General features: G+C 38.6%; 3 protein-coding genes across 17 annotated transcripts; all 3 read right to left on the bottom strand.

The window, feature by feature from the left end:
* Positions 1 to 148: 148 nt before the first annotated feature.
* On the bottom strand, positions 149 to 6,320 carry LOC110184440 (phospholipid-transporting ATPase ABCA3). Of its 6 annotated transcripts, none has more exons than XR_015270509.1 (11): positions 5,782 to 6,032; positions 5,120 to 5,714; positions 4,901 to 5,044; positions 3,478 to 4,842; positions 2,606 to 3,408; positions 2,207 to 2,544; positions 1,815 to 2,147; positions 1,592 to 1,743; positions 1,339 to 1,536; positions 497 to 1,270; positions 149 to 439 (listed from the first exon to the last, which is right to left on the bottom strand). XR_015270509.1 is itself a non-coding variant. In XM_020952979.2 (11 exons), exons 1-11 carry the CDS (start codon positions 6,030 to 6,032, stop codon positions 256 to 258), a joined length of 5,133 nt encoding a protein of 1,710 aa, XP_020808638.1. In that variant the 5' UTR covers positions 6,033 to 6,320; the 3' UTR covers positions 149 to 255. The 6 variants fall into 6 exon arrangements, 4 of the variants coding, with proteins under 4 accessions (XP_020808638.1, XP_086683785.1, XP_086683787.1 ...); XR_015270510.1 differs by having other exon boundaries at positions 541 to 1,270; XM_020952979.2 differs by having other exon boundaries at positions 1,596 to 1,743; positions 5,782 to 6,320.
* A 96-nt stretch (positions 6,321 to 6,416) lies between these two features.
* On the bottom strand, positions 6,417 to 11,030 carry LOC110184393 (leucine-rich repeat flightless-interacting protein 2). Of its 10 annotated transcripts, none has more exons than XM_020952904.2 (7): positions 10,909 to 11,030; positions 9,978 to 10,125; positions 9,622 to 9,918; positions 9,195 to 9,558; positions 8,965 to 9,126; positions 8,165 to 8,349; positions 6,417 to 7,065 (listed from the first exon to the last, which is right to left on the bottom strand). In XM_020952904.2, exons 2-7 carry the CDS (start codon positions 10,059 to 10,061, stop codon positions 6,955 to 6,957), a joined length of 1,203 nt encoding a protein of 400 aa, XP_020808563.2. In that variant the 5' UTR covers positions 10,062 to 10,125; positions 10,909 to 11,030; the 3' UTR covers positions 6,417 to 6,954. The 10 variants fall into 10 exon arrangements, with proteins under 10 accessions (XP_020808563.2, XP_020808561.2, XP_020808562.2 ...); XM_020952902.2 differs by having other exon boundaries at positions 10,844 to 11,000; XM_020952903.2 differs by having other exon boundaries at positions 10,857 to 10,993.
* Positions 11,031 to 11,166: 136 nt separating this feature from the next.
* ArgRS (arginine--tRNA ligase-like protein) lies at positions 11,167 to 13,908 on the bottom strand. The gene is made up of 5 exons (XM_020952894.2): positions 13,421 to 13,908; positions 13,231 to 13,356; positions 12,833 to 13,164; positions 12,447 to 12,776; positions 11,167 to 12,380 (listed from the first exon to the last, which is right to left on the bottom strand). Exons 1-5 carry the CDS (start codon positions 13,457 to 13,459, stop codon positions 11,231 to 11,233), a joined length of 1,977 nt encoding a protein of 658 aa, XP_020808553.2. The 5' UTR covers positions 13,460 to 13,908; the 3' UTR covers positions 11,167 to 11,230.
* Between the last annotated feature and the right edge of the window lie 696 nt (positions 13,909 to 14,604).

Below are 14,604 nucleotides of genomic sequence, written 5' to 3'. Positions count from 1 at the left end.
ACATTTATTGCACTTACAAATATATACATATATATAACGCAACGATTCATATACATATATATATATGTATATAAACTTTTGCTTTGAATATTACTACCTAATGTCCAGCCATTTCTGTTGGAACCGAAATAAATTAAACTGTTCGATGTTTTTGTAAGCAAAATTAATTGACTTTATTTCTTCAGTTCAATTTTCTCATTTCTTGAAATTAGTGTATATGTAGCTTTATTTATAATATAATAATAATTTAAGTATTTAATTCCTTGGCCTCTCCTCCTCTGGTGAATTCTGATGAAATAGGGTACTAACTGATGGCTGGGCAATGGTAAATGAATAAAAGTTATCTTGGTATCTATGAAGTTTTTGAAATATTTGCGACACGGAATAAATTTGACTGGACAGCCAAAAGCCGATCCTTGGATAGCTTACTGAACTGGGACTGGACAATAGGTATTTGATATATGGTACAATAAAGAAATTCGAAAAAATCACTTACTTGAGAATGGCCTTCGGAAATATGCGCATTACAAAGGTACTCACACCTAAAAATATCTGTGTCTGCCTCCTCTCGCTTGCCGATTCCACATCATTCTCGTCTTCCTCCAGTTCCATCCTTATCAAAGCATCGATGTTGGGCATATTGATTTTGGTCTCGACAATATAGTATGTTGAGTAGTAATTCTGGGTTAACTCATGGCGTTCACCGATACCGATCAAGGCGCTCCGACTAATCGCCGCCAAACGCTGCGCAGGCGCCGAGAAATCTGCATCGGAACACGTATAGATGATGCAGAGGCCATGTCTGCAGGCATCCTGTATGGAGTGGAGTACAGTGTGCAGTGTAATCACATCCAGGTTGGCAAAGGGGTCGTCCAACAGGATCAGATCGGTATTGGTCATGAGGGCAAGGGCGATGCTTAATCGCTTTAGTACACCCTGACTGCAGGTCGAAAGAATATTATGCCGATAGTCGTATAGGTTTAGGATTTTGCATATCGTCGTCGCCTCATATTTGAGCTGTTTGTCCTTTAGCCAGTGACGTATATGCAGTACCAAACGCAGAACTTCCAATATCGTTAGCTCCTGCATCAGGAAAACCTCTTGAGCACTATAGCCAGCAAGATTGCCGATTTGCGACTTGTATCTCTGATACGGCATCCTATTCGGGCTATCCACGCGACCTGTGTTGGGAGCGTAAAAGCCCAGAATGGATTTGGTCAGAACCGTTTTACCCGATCCATTTGGTCCATACAAGCTTAGGACTTGGTACCTAACGAGGTAATAAATAAACAATAATCCTACAGGATCGAATCGAACATCTTATCTGGAAACGCTTACCTATCGAGCATAAAATTGATTTTGTCTAGTGCCACAAACTTGTCAAATAATACACTCAAATGCCCCACATGGAGACTCCTACTCCATATCAAGGATCGTTCCAGGGTCCGAACCCGTGACTTTTCTTTTATCCAAGTATTTTCCAAATCAGAGGGTTGGCCAAAATGTAGGATTTTCTGATCCTTGTAACTATCAGCACTGGAAGCACAAGAAATTTAGATCTTTGTACGGGAAAATAAATACCAGAACTCACTCACTCACTGTCCCACAAGTAATTTCCGTGTCGCGATTTAATTTTGGGTAATGATGATTTTATGCGAAACGAAATTAAGATCAATATAATGACTAAATATATGTAGTTGCAGGCTACGTAGCGATGGTGATAGTACTCATCTTTTGGATCATCTGTAGAAGTATAAGGGGTTTGAGCTACTAGGTATATTTGTTTTTTTTTCTTTAACTAAAGTCAATCTTACGACAACAATTTGGTTTGGTAGTGCACTTGTCCACGTAGACACTGGTCTCATAAATCTGAATATCACGACAGAGCCATTTAGTCTCCGATACATTAGCCACGGTCATTAGATGATCCATCATGGAGAAAAGCGGATAAAAGTCCATAAATATATATATATACCTAATGGATGTTTTTGAAAACTGTCTTACAAGCAAGTAACCGATCACGCCCACTGTGTGAAATGTCAGGACCAATAGGTAAGCATTCTGGGTAACCGTTGATCCAAGAGATATCAGTATGTTTGTGCTGAGGACACACAGGGCCACCAACATTACGACGTGTGTATATATCACTGGTAATAGAAAAAATAAAGTTAATCTTAAGCTTCTCTCTCAAGATGTTAAAACTTACAACAAAAATCACCGTACATCACAGAGTCCATCCCTAAAATAATGATGACCAGGTGCAAGGTGACAAAGGCAAACGCAAACACAAGTAGCTCATAGAGCAATATGGCACTGGCAAGCAGGCTCAGCCGCATTCCAGCAATCAACTCTATATAGTTAAAGCGAACTTTTTGGCTAAGGTTCATGTACAACAAGGGCATGGTCCAGCAAAAGCAGAAACTGAAGCATACCACGCTGATGGTCAGCAGGGGTACATTGTGCAGATTGTTGTACCGATGTGTTGTCGAAAAGGGCAGCGTCTCCATTTCCGCCTTTATTCCCGAATCAGGACCAACAAAGCCCCTGCAAAATATAGATAGATATAGATATGGATTATAGATTATATAGAAAGTAAAGTACATACACGGCTAGGGAGTTCATCACAAGTCCCAGACTATGGGGTGCTGCGTAACCCCACCTGTTGTTGTAAAGAGCCTCGACCTCGTCCGCTTTGAACAAGACTGTTCCCAGAATCTTCTCGTCTTCGAGTATCCCATAGCTTTGGCGCATCTGTTCCATATCTGTGATGTCCAGGTCTGCATCAACTTCCTTGGCTCCGGTTGTTATGAATTCATCGTAGGCTGCTTTCAGTGGACCATTAGTGCCTAACGGTGATCCTATTTGTGCTAGAGTGATGCCACTATCTTCACGATTAGCAAGGGGAAAGACTTTATTCCCCTGCGACAGGACATTGGACGGATGGTGTGCAATACAAATCCCCAGCCACAGGGTCATGAACATGGGCAGGATAATCTTGATAATTAGAAAGTGCGAGTTATATACATCAATTAACGCACGATGGCGGAAAACAATTAAAAATTGCGAAACTAATCTCAGAAATCTCTTCAATGAGTCATATTTGCTTCTAAGTTTTAGATGTTCTGGCTCCATTTCCTGAAGAGCAAATTCAAACGGCTCCGGTGTAAACCAATTAATGAGGATCTGATCAAGGCTGCATTCCTGAATTTTAAAGCTATCTATTTTTAACTCCACCTTCTTCCTTGGTAGGTTATCAAGCAACTTAATCAATCCAGGAAAGTCTACTCTATTTATAAGATAAACTGCCAAGTCGGCCATTCTGGACTCCATCTCAACCCCAGTGGTTGTAAAGTCTTCCAAAAACATTTGAATTTCGTCAAAATCACAGTTTGCATTACCATAGATGGTCTGTTAAGAGAAATATGAGTTACTAAGAAGCACAATTGAGCATTAAAGGAAAATAATGTTAAGGCTTACCAATCGATAGACATCATTGTATTCATCGCCCAACTCTCTTTCTGTTCCAAGGAACAAAAGACGACCCTGCACCAGAATCCCAATGCGGTCACCCAGGAAACTTGCTACCTTCGAGCGATTCGTGGTGACAAAAATACTACGATTTTTCTTCTCTCGCTGAACAAAGCTAAAAAACAGAGTGGCCGTGGCCCCATCTACACCGTCCAAGGGTTTGTGAAGAACGACTATCTCGGTTCGACCAACAAAGGCACATATCGATTGCACAATTCGCTTCTGTCCAATGCTCAAATTACCCACTAGAATATTTTTCATATACTCCATTTTCAGGGATTGCAGATAGGATTCTACTTCCTCCCGGGCCTCAAACTTCCTAAGGCCGCGCAGTCTGCTGAAGAACACCAGAAGATCGGACACGGTAAGCTCGACGAATAATGCAATGTAGGTCAGAGAGATTCCGACATGCTTTTGGGACCTCTTGTTAAAATATAAATTATTCGTGACGGTATTAATGCCAGATATGTAGATCTCGCCAAACGACGGCAGTATCACGCCACGTATCATTCTCATAATTGTCGTCTTCCCCGACGAATTGTGACCCAATAGGACTACAACTTCTCCCGGAAACACACTTAGTGTGAACTTTTGAATCACATACGTTTTCAAAAATTTCTTGGACACACGTCGAAATTCTATACCTGCTTCTCTGATTACATTTTCTAGCACACGAGCTTTTACCGGCTTATTGGTGGCGTTTTTAGTGCTTGTAAGCCCCAAATCAATGGTGATGGCTGATTTAATATCCTTCATTATACCTCTGGATTCCTCTTGAAACATTGTGTTTAAGTTCAGAAAGTTTTCTTTAAAATGCCTCCGTTTCTTTCTTCGGCAACACAATCTGCATTTTCTGGGAATGCTTTTCAAGAAACGCCAGAAAAGCACCCATTCAGGAACCTGAATTATGGGTACCAATAGGCTATAAATTACTGCCTGTAGGAAAAAGATCCCAATAAGGGCAGGAAATGTAAGATTTATAAAATTATCATCTGTTAGAAGTTTTTTTCTTGCGAATTTAGTGCTTGTATGGTCTTCAAACAGTAGGCTTAGTCCTCGGCTGAGGGTGACATTACACATAAGAAAGGTGGCTAGCAAATATAAAAGAAAAGACGATTCAAACTTGAGCTGTTCTGTGAACAAAAAAGGAAACGGCAAAAGAAACCAAATAATGGGTACCAAAACCAATGCCAAATTTGTACTACGTATTATGGCGGATAAAAAGATGATAAAACTGGCCACAGAGATGCTGTATGAGGCAAAAAAGGGAACCGTATAGAACAGTTCAGACATGGGAATCGAAGTTGAAGTATACTAAAAGAAATTAATTTAGTTATTAACTTAATTAGAAAGATAAAAAAATCAAATATACCATAATCAATACTCCAAGACAGAAGGAAGTTATCAGCAGCTGTATGCTTGCATTGCAAAACCAAGCAGTGACTTGTAAACATTTACCGGCATTATTCACCTCCAGCACAAAGCACTGTCCCAACTCGTGCTCCTCCACTATGAGCTGAAAAAAAGAAAATTGGATTAACTGAGAATATATATTGTTCATGTTTTGGGAAGTAGGAAACTAATTCCATACCTTAACTAGTATAACCACCGGAAACATAAACCCAAGCACCATTATTATTTTAGCTGTAGTGACTGAAGATTCGGAGAATGCATCATTATTGATAAGTTTATCTGAATTCATGGGACGCAATCTAGGAGTTGGCATTTTTGCACCTTTGGAAGCCATCCGTACATATTCGGTACTAATATAGTACTGGAGCGGGACAAAGCCCTCCTGCAAGTATTCCATGGAGCCATCGTCACCGATTTCTGCCACACTCCTCGATACATGGGTCCCAATGGTGGGGTTGCTTTGCTTCCAGGTCTTACCTAACCAAGAGTGCTCATAGTTGCGCACCTCGGAGGGCAGGATAATGGAAAAATAAAGCATTTGGGGCAGGCCATTTTTGGACTCATCCCCGTGCTCATTGTGAAAACAAACGCTGGCTATATAGTGCTCAAAGGTAGCGTTGGTGCGCATAACATCGCAATTTTCAAATCCATAAGTTTGACTTTCATTAATGCCAAGATTTCCCAATGCAGTTTCCATAAGTTTACGTAAGCCTACATGCGAACTGTTTGCATATGCCACCCTTATTTGCGGAATGAAGACATTGGCCTTAAAGCTGTAATTACCAATTGGTTTTAAAAATAAATCTTAACAAGTCTACTCTTGAGAACACTCACACTTACTTCATCTGTGCCTTCAGCATCCGCTCTCGTCGATCATTAATTTTTCCAATTAGCGATTTCCAATTGAAATCAAAACTCATCTCTACGACCTTTGTGGGATTATCTATAATACTTGGATCACTATAATACGGAGACACTAAAGGTATCACGGCCGCAAGCATAGGCACAAAAATAGACATTATGAAAATCACAGTATGGTGGTTTTGTTTCTTAAAATTCTTCCATATCAACATAAAAAATATAGCAATCATTTTAATTTAGTTTCTTTAAAAATATATAGAAAGTGAGACACTTCCAAAATGTTTGCAATAAAGTGACAGCTAAGGCAAATCTTGCTTTTCGAAAAAATACGTAAAAAAAAGAAATACTCTTTTAGAATCTATTAATCAAGAAATCTTAGTGAAGACATATAGCAACTAATTCTCCCACCGTAACTTGCGAATTGCACAACGACACAACGACTTACATCACTTATGATAGAATTATCGCATCATGTTATAGTAAACATTCCATTGCTTATAAAGTTAAAGTTATATAGAACTTTGAGCAACTATCTTTAAATTAATTTAAATTTTTCAGTTTTAAGCTTTCAAAGAAGTTATAATCTTGGCATTTATCAAAAACACAATTATTAATTGATTAATTACCGAATTTCCGGTGTTATTAAATAAAATGTATATATATTTAATTTGAAATATTACAGAACAATGTTATTACATAATATATTTGCGTTTAACCTTATGTTAAATCAAAAGCATGAACTATACCTTGCTCACGTAACAAAATAAAAAAAATGTATAAATGTCATTAACGGTAGCGTGGGCACAAAATCAATATATATATATATATATATATATATATATATATATATATCCGCTAATGAATCAATTTGATATTATTACTAATTTTCGCACTAAATGTATTATAAATAAACACAATTTGATGTTTGCCGTTGGAGGAGTACACATGCGCATAAGAGTAAGGATACTGATCCATTTAAGTGTATTAAATTTATAACGTAGGATGCGTGCTTGCTTTCGGGACTTTAATCTTCTATGTCTTATCGCATTCAGACTTTGTTAATTCCGTGCTGCTCCTTTTGGTGCCATCATCGGATGATGCTGTGACGTCGTTGTGATTGGAGGCAATAATGGAGTTGTTACCCATTTTAGGTCATAAGTCTTTTAGGATGGCGCTCTTGGCGTTTTTTAATTTATCCAAACGCTTTAACAAATGGTTATTGGCCGTCTCCGCCTCCTCCAATCTTTCCAGTATTTCCCGATGCTACGACGGAGGAATATAAAAGAGATTAATTGTAATGGAATCGACTGCTCTCGCTCTCTACGCTCTAAAATCAAGAAAGAAACCGAGCAACCAGAAGAGCGAGCTTAACAGTAAGTACATTCTGCAGTGGCTTCGTTAGCTTAAGACTATATACCCAGCATATTTCCAAATTTCCCGATACTAATGTATATGAGTATGAGAACTAACTAGAAAGGAAGCTTACTTCGGAAAGACGAATTTTGTAAAAACTTGCAGTTTCCAATTATATTATAACTTAATAAAAATATCATTAATTTCAATTCGGAAATCTGTTCTGTGTTAGTTTTTTAACAATTAACAAATTTGCATACTGAGTTTAAAAATTTTAAATTTTGTAAATTTTTGAAAATTTTAACGATGTAACCTCTTTAAAAAAAAAAAATAAAAAAAATGTTGTCTCCACCCGGACATGGTTAGATCGACTCGGCTTTCGATGCTGATCAAGAATATATATGATTTATTGGGTCGGAAAAGATTTTTTTCACTGCGTTTCATACCCTGCAAGGGTGAAAGTTTCACCTTATTTACTCTATTTTTTATAAATATTTGAATAATTTTTAAGATTAAAATATCTATATATTAATTGGGTCTTCGCAACGCATTTTTTCGCTTTCACCGCCTGAATGTTTTTTGTAATATTCCCTCTCTTCCACTTAATAAGTGGTGCTAGATTAGGATAGAACACAAAAAATTGGTCTGTAGATTATTTGAATCTAGCTTTCTAGGAAACCCTAATAAACTAGGAAACTCTAATAAATTAATGTGTAAAAAGTATAGGTGTTGTATGTGTAGTGTTGTTTAAACTGTGTCCTTAAAAATGATTGCTGATTCATGATGGCAACTTTCGACTACAGTCTCCTTTCTTACTAGAGTCTCTACTATATCAATAACTTTCAAGTGCAAATTTCAATTAGTTTGTACAATACTTGTTCTTAAAATTTAGGTGCGATATCGCGCAATCGAAAATAAATATTTCGGATTGGTTTTTCATTATTATTATTTTTTTGTTTAGTATTTATAAGTGACAAAAATTAGGTCGTGAAAAGTCCTCAAAACTTACCTCACGTTGGAGCTTGCGGCGTTCGACTTTTAATTCAGCCTCTGACTTTTCGGCGGCTTCCGCAGTGCTTTTGTATCGAATGACTTGAGTCTCTGAACGTGCTAAACTCGATTGTAAATTTGCGATTTCTTGTTCAGCCTTTTGCAGCTTATATTTATAGTCTGAAATGATTTTGTTTGACTCCCCTGCGGGATGATGCAAGAAGAGAGACAAAGGCTCGTAGTAAGATTTGAATATAATGCAGTTTTTTTAAAGGGAAAATTTAAAAAAAGAATATTCTATCTACAAAATATATAAAATGCAAAATAATACGAACTACAAATAAAGCTTGAAGAGGTAAGAACAAGGTTTGTAAAAGTTATATCTATGTATGTATAGTTTACAGAATAAAAGAAAGCGTGTACCCCTATCCCGTTTAAGATTTTCAACAGTCGAGTCGATCTAGCCCTTTTCGTATGTTTCTCTGTCCGCAAGTTGCTCCACTTTAAAATATCCACCTTTCAATATACAACCCAATCCCAAAATAATGGTATTTGTGAAAGCTTAATTTAAGTAAATTTAAGTTATTTTTGTTTCTTAAACTTTCGCCACTCAGAAATGATTAATCTTTTGGATTGCCGCGTTTAATATGTTCGAAAGACTCTGGACTATCGAGTTGTTGTATAATAAATGTATAAATGTCTAATTTCACCCACGCGCAAATGCGTTTATAACTGAGTTGCACCCTTGTTTAATAGTTACGAGAGATAAGCGAACTTAAATACTATAAGCATTTTCCATAGTAATAAACGTGAACTTACTTTGAGCCTCGTAATCATCTTCTTCGCCAAGAGAACCATGTGCAAAACTTCCAGATGCGCCAGCCATTCCTCCGCTTTTATATTCATCAAGCTGTTCGTGAAGACTGTGCACCTCGGATAGCAATCTCTTCTTTTCGTCACTGAATTTTTTAAGTCTAACATCTGAAAGGGAATGAAAGCGATATTATAGGTAAATACCAATGGATATAGCTCTGTAGATTAGCCCTCACCTAAAGAACCCTGAACGGAGGCCAAGAGCTTGGCATTCTCAACACTAACCAGAGCCCGCTTAGCATCACTGCCATCCTCGTTCTCAACAGCCACAATCAGAAGACCCTGCTCCGATATTAACAAGTCCCGCTCATTTAACTGTCCCTGCACCAGCTTCAGCTCAAGGTTGGCGCGATCCAAGCTTCGTTTGAGGGCATTGCAGTCGCGCATTTTCTCCTTGAATTCGCGCTGCAGTTGCGCAAAGGATTCCTGCATTATTTCGCATTTGTCCTTGAGCAGTTTCACTTCGTAAGCCTGTGATGCACGGTCGTTGTCCAACTGGGCATTCGTTATCATCGCCTTTCGAAACCGTTCCTCAACGTCCTTTTAGGAGCAAACAAAAATGTTAACCAATAATGAAACATAAAATCCGACTGTAGAACTCACTTTAAGCTCATGTTTGAAGTCACGAAAACTTCGGCCGTCCTCCTCCAAAGAGTCCTCACTGCTACGTCGCGATACCGATGAACGGGCCACATTTATAAGACCGCCATAGACGAGGCGTGAGGGATGCGTAGAGAGGAGTGTATCGCCACCACCTGCAACGCCTCCTGTGGTGCTTTGCATGTCAAATACACGGTCAGCTGTTAGTTCGAGCTCCTTTTGCTGTCGCTCCAGCTCTCGCATACGGATCTCGCGGGCCTCGGCACGAGCTTGTCGACGCGCTGCAAGTCGTGCCTCCGCCTAGATAAATAAAGAATATACCAAAGATTCGAATGGATGTTGTAGAGCTGTAGTGTTACCTCTTTCGTTATTTGATCTAGTGCATTGTCCTCCGCGTTGACCCGCATGTTGTTCCTTCGGCGACCAGTACTGGCACTTTCCATTGCATCCGAATTCGTGCGCCCTGTAGTTTATCTCGAGTTAAATGTATTCTATCGTCGCCGAACTCTATTGAAGTGAGAAAATAAAACAAAACACTTTATTTTAGTAAAATCCATGGAAATACTTCAAACTTGTAAGCAAGGTTTTACAAGCTTTAACAAACAGGCAAGGCACTCGAATCTAACCAGGAATTGTAGCAATAAACACACTACTCTTTAGTGCAAAAAGCAAATATTAACAATACAAAAAATTAATCAATTTTTAAAATGATGGCAGATAACAAAGTGTTGTGAGTTACGCCGGTAATTTTGGTTTGAAACCGGTATCGGCCTGTTAAACTATGCGTGTTCCATCGGAGCGAAACAAGTTATCTATTAGGATTTACCGACTTTACACACATATGTACATATGTGCGTACATAAATATATTCACAGATGAGTGTACTATATAGCAGACATACATACAACTCATGTACATATTAGGGTATATAGGTGTGTTCCGAAGCAGGTAATTGTTGGGAATGACAAAAACAAATTCTGTTTACATTGTCCTGCAAATAAGCCAAGTCCAGCTTGTGTAAAATCTTAGTTGCCTTGCAGGGATTCTAAAACATTATTCACTTTAGTGCATTTCAATGTCCGGCCTATAGTTTTGCCTTTTTTTATATGTATATTGAATACAACTCTGTCAACAGTTCGGAGCAACTGGATTATTGTATTTGCACAAGGCCTACAAATGCCTTAGACATATAGTATTCCACAGATATAAAGCACAAGACGCGTACTTGGTTTTCTCACATCAAATGTTTCAGTAAATTATCAATTCCATATATTTATTAACAACACACACCCGTAAAATTTAACACAATCACGATAAGTGTGACCAGAATCGGAAAACACCATCAAACCGGGTTTCATACAAGAAAAACACAAAATCACGATAAGTGCGACCAGAGTCGAAAAACAACATCTAACCGCTTATACTAGCTTTTAACCACTTAGTATTTTCTGGTTTTTAATATACCGCATTCATACCACAAAATATTCAATCGAATATAATCGATTAACACTGAACAAAATTTAAACAAAGTAAATTTAATCGAATTAATTTTATAGCTTGATTGGTTTTATTCGTTTACAAGCTTTTAGTCAAATATTTTGAATTGGAAATTCTACATTTTCACAACGGGTTTTAAGCCCAAAATATAAAAGCTCTGCCTCAAAACGGCCGCTGTTGCCTCGCACAGCAGAATTCGACTGCGGTTAACTCCAATAATCTCACCAGCCTTATTTCTTTCAATGCAATAACAACTGTCATAGAATTCTGTGAATACAGCGCATACCTCATAGCAGAATTCACACAGGAAATGCAGGTAAAGTTCCTTGGAACACTTGATAAATATGTCATGCATTTTCAAAAGGGTCTTCGCCAGCTTCCACTCCTTTTCGTGGTCCAATTCAATGGTAGCTTTGCTCAGCACCTTGGCCAAATCGGTGAAATCTTCCCCAGAGTTTCGTGCAATCGAGCATATACGGGTATAGGTGTACAGTAGATAAACGGCAGTGTTGCCTCGATCATCCAGCATCTTATCGAATGAAAAGATGTAGTCGCCAACACGATTATGACGCAGATCGGCATACTTGATACATCCGTAGGCCACAGCCTCCTGGGCGTCCTTTAACTCTTGAGGAGTGAGCACCTTTTCGCGTCCACGACTTTCCAGCTGCTGCAACGAACGCTTCATACCCTCGTCAAGCAAGTCGGATAGCTTAACAGTATCACCAGATCGAGTCTTGAACTTCTTTCCATCCTCGCCAAGTACTACACCGAACTGAACGTGGTCCACACGATGGACGGCTGGATTCAGAATGCCAGAGCGTTCCGCTGCCTTGAATATGGTGTTAAAATGTGTGCTTTGTCCTGCATCGACCACATAAATCATCCAAGTGCATTTCTCCTCTTCTACACGATGGCGTATGGCCGCCATATCCGAGGTGTCATAGGTGAAGCCGCCGTCTGACTTGACAATTGTCAGTGGGATTCCCGTCTTGCTTTCGTCGGGCCACATAATCTCCCGTCCATCGTCCGTTTCTAATAATTGCTTCGAACGCAAAAACTCTACCACGGACAGCATCCGTGATTGATAGAACGACTCGCCACGTTCTTCGATGGTTACATCTAAACGCTCATAAATCGTTTGGAACTCCTTACGCGAAACATTGCAGATCAATTCCCAGGCTTTAATAGAGTTCGGTGTGCCGTTTTGGAGAGAGACTACGCGACTATAGGCACGCTTTTTGAATTCTTCGTCTTCGTCGAATCTGTGAAATAGAAAAAAGAAAACTTGGCTTAAAGACGGGATCAGAGGCTGTTTAAGCAACACATACCGCAATTTCGATTCCTTGTAGAACAATTGTAAGTCATGAATGGGCGGACTCTCGTTCAGATAATTGGGGAAGCGATCTTCCAAATGGGCAATTAACATTCCAAACTGTGTTCCCCAATCGCCAAGGTGATTTATACGCAATACATCGTGTTGCAGGAACTCCAGCAGCCGACAAATCGATTCGCCAATAATTGTGGAACGCAAGTGACCGACGTGCATTTGCTTTGCTATGTTCGGCGACGAAAAGTCGATCAAGACACGCTTCTTAGGCACCGATGGCGGTTTAATGCCGTTCCGCAGCAGGCTGCTCAGCGCTTCAGCTGCAAAAGCCCTGCAAAAATTTATGTTTTACAGCCACGATCGATTCGGAAACCACTTACAACTCACTTGCTTAGAAAAACATTCACAAAGCCTGCTCCAGCTACTTCCAGCTTGTCTATAATGGGCGAAGAAGGGCAGTTTCGTTGCAATTCGATGGCAATTTCACGGGGGGACTTATTAATGCCGGCTTCTTTGAACTTCTTTGCCAAGCCCATGGCATTGTTGCACTGATAGTCACCGAATTTCGCCGACCCACTACTGACGGGAGCTATCAACACAGGGGTCTTGCTATATTCCGGATACGCCACGGCGATTGCTTGCGCAAACACATTCTCCAAGTGCTCAGTGATCGAGCAGTTTTCACAATTATTTGCACCTGTTGATTCTTCTGCAATGGACTGGGGGAAGAAGGACGGACAGGAACCTTATGATTTTATGCACTCTTTCGAGAGTTCAAATATTACCTTCTTGAGAATCTGCAGCCGGTGCTTGAGCTTTTTATTTTCAATTTGGAGCTGAATCAGATCGCCGTCGAGCTGGTCAGAGGTGCCAGAACTCAGCCGGGTGGCCAGTCCATGCGTTTTAAGTTCCTTCATTGAATGTGTTCGGATATGTTTTAGTTGGAGGTTTGGGCTTTAGAGGCTATCTGCTTACCAGTTCCCGAAGTTTCTTTAACTCTATGTTTAGCTCCATGTTTCCAAATTTATATATTTTTTTTTGCCAACAGGGTTATGTTTATATCGTGATTCCTTTTGCCAAAATATCGATGTTGCAATATTTTTATGTGATAATTTTTGATATTGCTTTTTTGGTCACTCTGAATTTCAACGCTGTTATTTAACATTTTACATCATACACGTCTATTAAGCCATTTTACACATTTACAGATTCATGAGATAGAATTCTGGCCTTTGGCGTAGAATTCCCATGTAGGAAGTAAAGTTCATTAACAGATCGCTCTCACTCAGACAGAAAGACCGTAATTTAACAGAATTCTCCCTCGATGGCTGTCGGTCGTTGATATATCGATATCATATTTTTTATATTTATTTTATGGTCACTCTGAATTCAGAAGCGGGGAAAAATTTGACAATTGCAGAAGCACTAAAACATGGCACGATTATCAGTTATCGATAAACACTGCTTAACATACTGAAAAAAGATAATAGGCATTTGAATTTGTCGGTATTTAGGTATTTTAATTTTACTGTACAATTCTGTAGCATACTTTAGGACACTTGTATAAAAACCGTGAAACTTCGATTTCCGGTCAGCCAATTTTTAGCAATATAGCCAAGACGGACCAGAAAAGGGTATCAGCTGAACAATAATAAAGATTAAGAGGCATTTTATTGCTCAAATACATTCGGTGTAGTTGGTGCCCCAATTCGGTACCCCAAAAAAGACAAATTAAAATACTTTCATATCGAATTTAAAATAATTTTTAATTTGTATTTGTATTAAATAAGTTTCTTGAAATAATATAAGAAAATATTAAAGGCATAAGGTACAATAATACTTTGAATATGTGTGTATGTATGTATGTATGAGTAGCAATCGTTATGTTATTCGAATTTTTAATAAATAACACAACTGATTGTAGCAAGTTTAATATAACTAACTTTGATTGTTGAGTAAAAAAATTAAAGTTTTCGGACAATTTGTCGCATACATCAAAGTAATAAATAAATGTAATAATAATACAAGGTTTAGTAATGCATATGTATTTATGTAATTATGTATTATTTATGTATTTAAAAAAAATGTTTTGGAAATGTGGGGAATACTAAACTAACAAATTATTTAATATAAACGTATGTCTGTATGAATGTGGATGA

This window comes from Drosophila serrata, unplaced genomic scaffold, assembly GCF_035046125.1.
Source record: "Drosophila serrata isolate PLE 108 unplaced genomic scaffold, ASM3504612v1 contig_8, whole genome shotgun sequence".
In the NCBI taxonomy this organism is placed as follows: domain Eukaryota; kingdom Metazoa; phylum Arthropoda; class Insecta; order Diptera; family Drosophilidae; genus Drosophila; species Drosophila serrata.
This window is presented reverse-complemented; position numbering and strand designations above follow the sequence as displayed.

Coding starts and splice junctions, on each gene's coding strand:
- ArgRS (XM_020952894.2), bottom strand. CDS start 13,459: ATGGAGCTAAACATAGAGTTAAAGAAACTTCGGGAACTG. Junction 12,777..12,832: donor GTGAATGTTTTTCTAAGCAA/GTGAGTTGTAAG, acceptor AAATTTTTGCAG/GGCTTTTGCAGCTGAAGCGC. Junction 12,381..12,446: donor TACAAGGAATCGAAATTGCG/GTATGTGTTGCT, acceptor TCTATTTCACAG/ATTCGACGAAGACGAAGAAT.
- LOC110184440 (XM_020952979.2), bottom strand. CDS start 6,032: ATGATTGCTATATTTTTTATGTTGATATGGAAGAATTTTAAGAAACAA. Junction 1,744..1,814: donor TACCAAACCAAATTGTTGTC/GTAAGATTGACT, acceptor ATACTTCTACAG/ATGATCCAAAAGATGAGTAC. Junction 440..496: donor TTTCCGAAGGCCATTCTCAA/GTAAGTGATTTT, acceptor CCTATTGTCCAG/TCCCAGTTCAGTAAGCTATC.
- LOC110184393 (XM_020952904.2), bottom strand. CDS start 10,061: ATGGAAAGTGCCAGTACTGGTCGCCGAAGGAACAACATGCGGGTCAAC. Junction 9,919..9,977: donor TAGATCAAATAACGAAAGAG/GTAACACTACAG, acceptor TTATTTATCTAG/GCGGAGGCACGACTTGCAGC. Junction 7,066..8,164: donor GCCGCAAGCTCCAACGTGAG/GTAAGTTTTGAG, acceptor CCTCCGTCGTAG/CATCGGGAAATACTGGAAAG.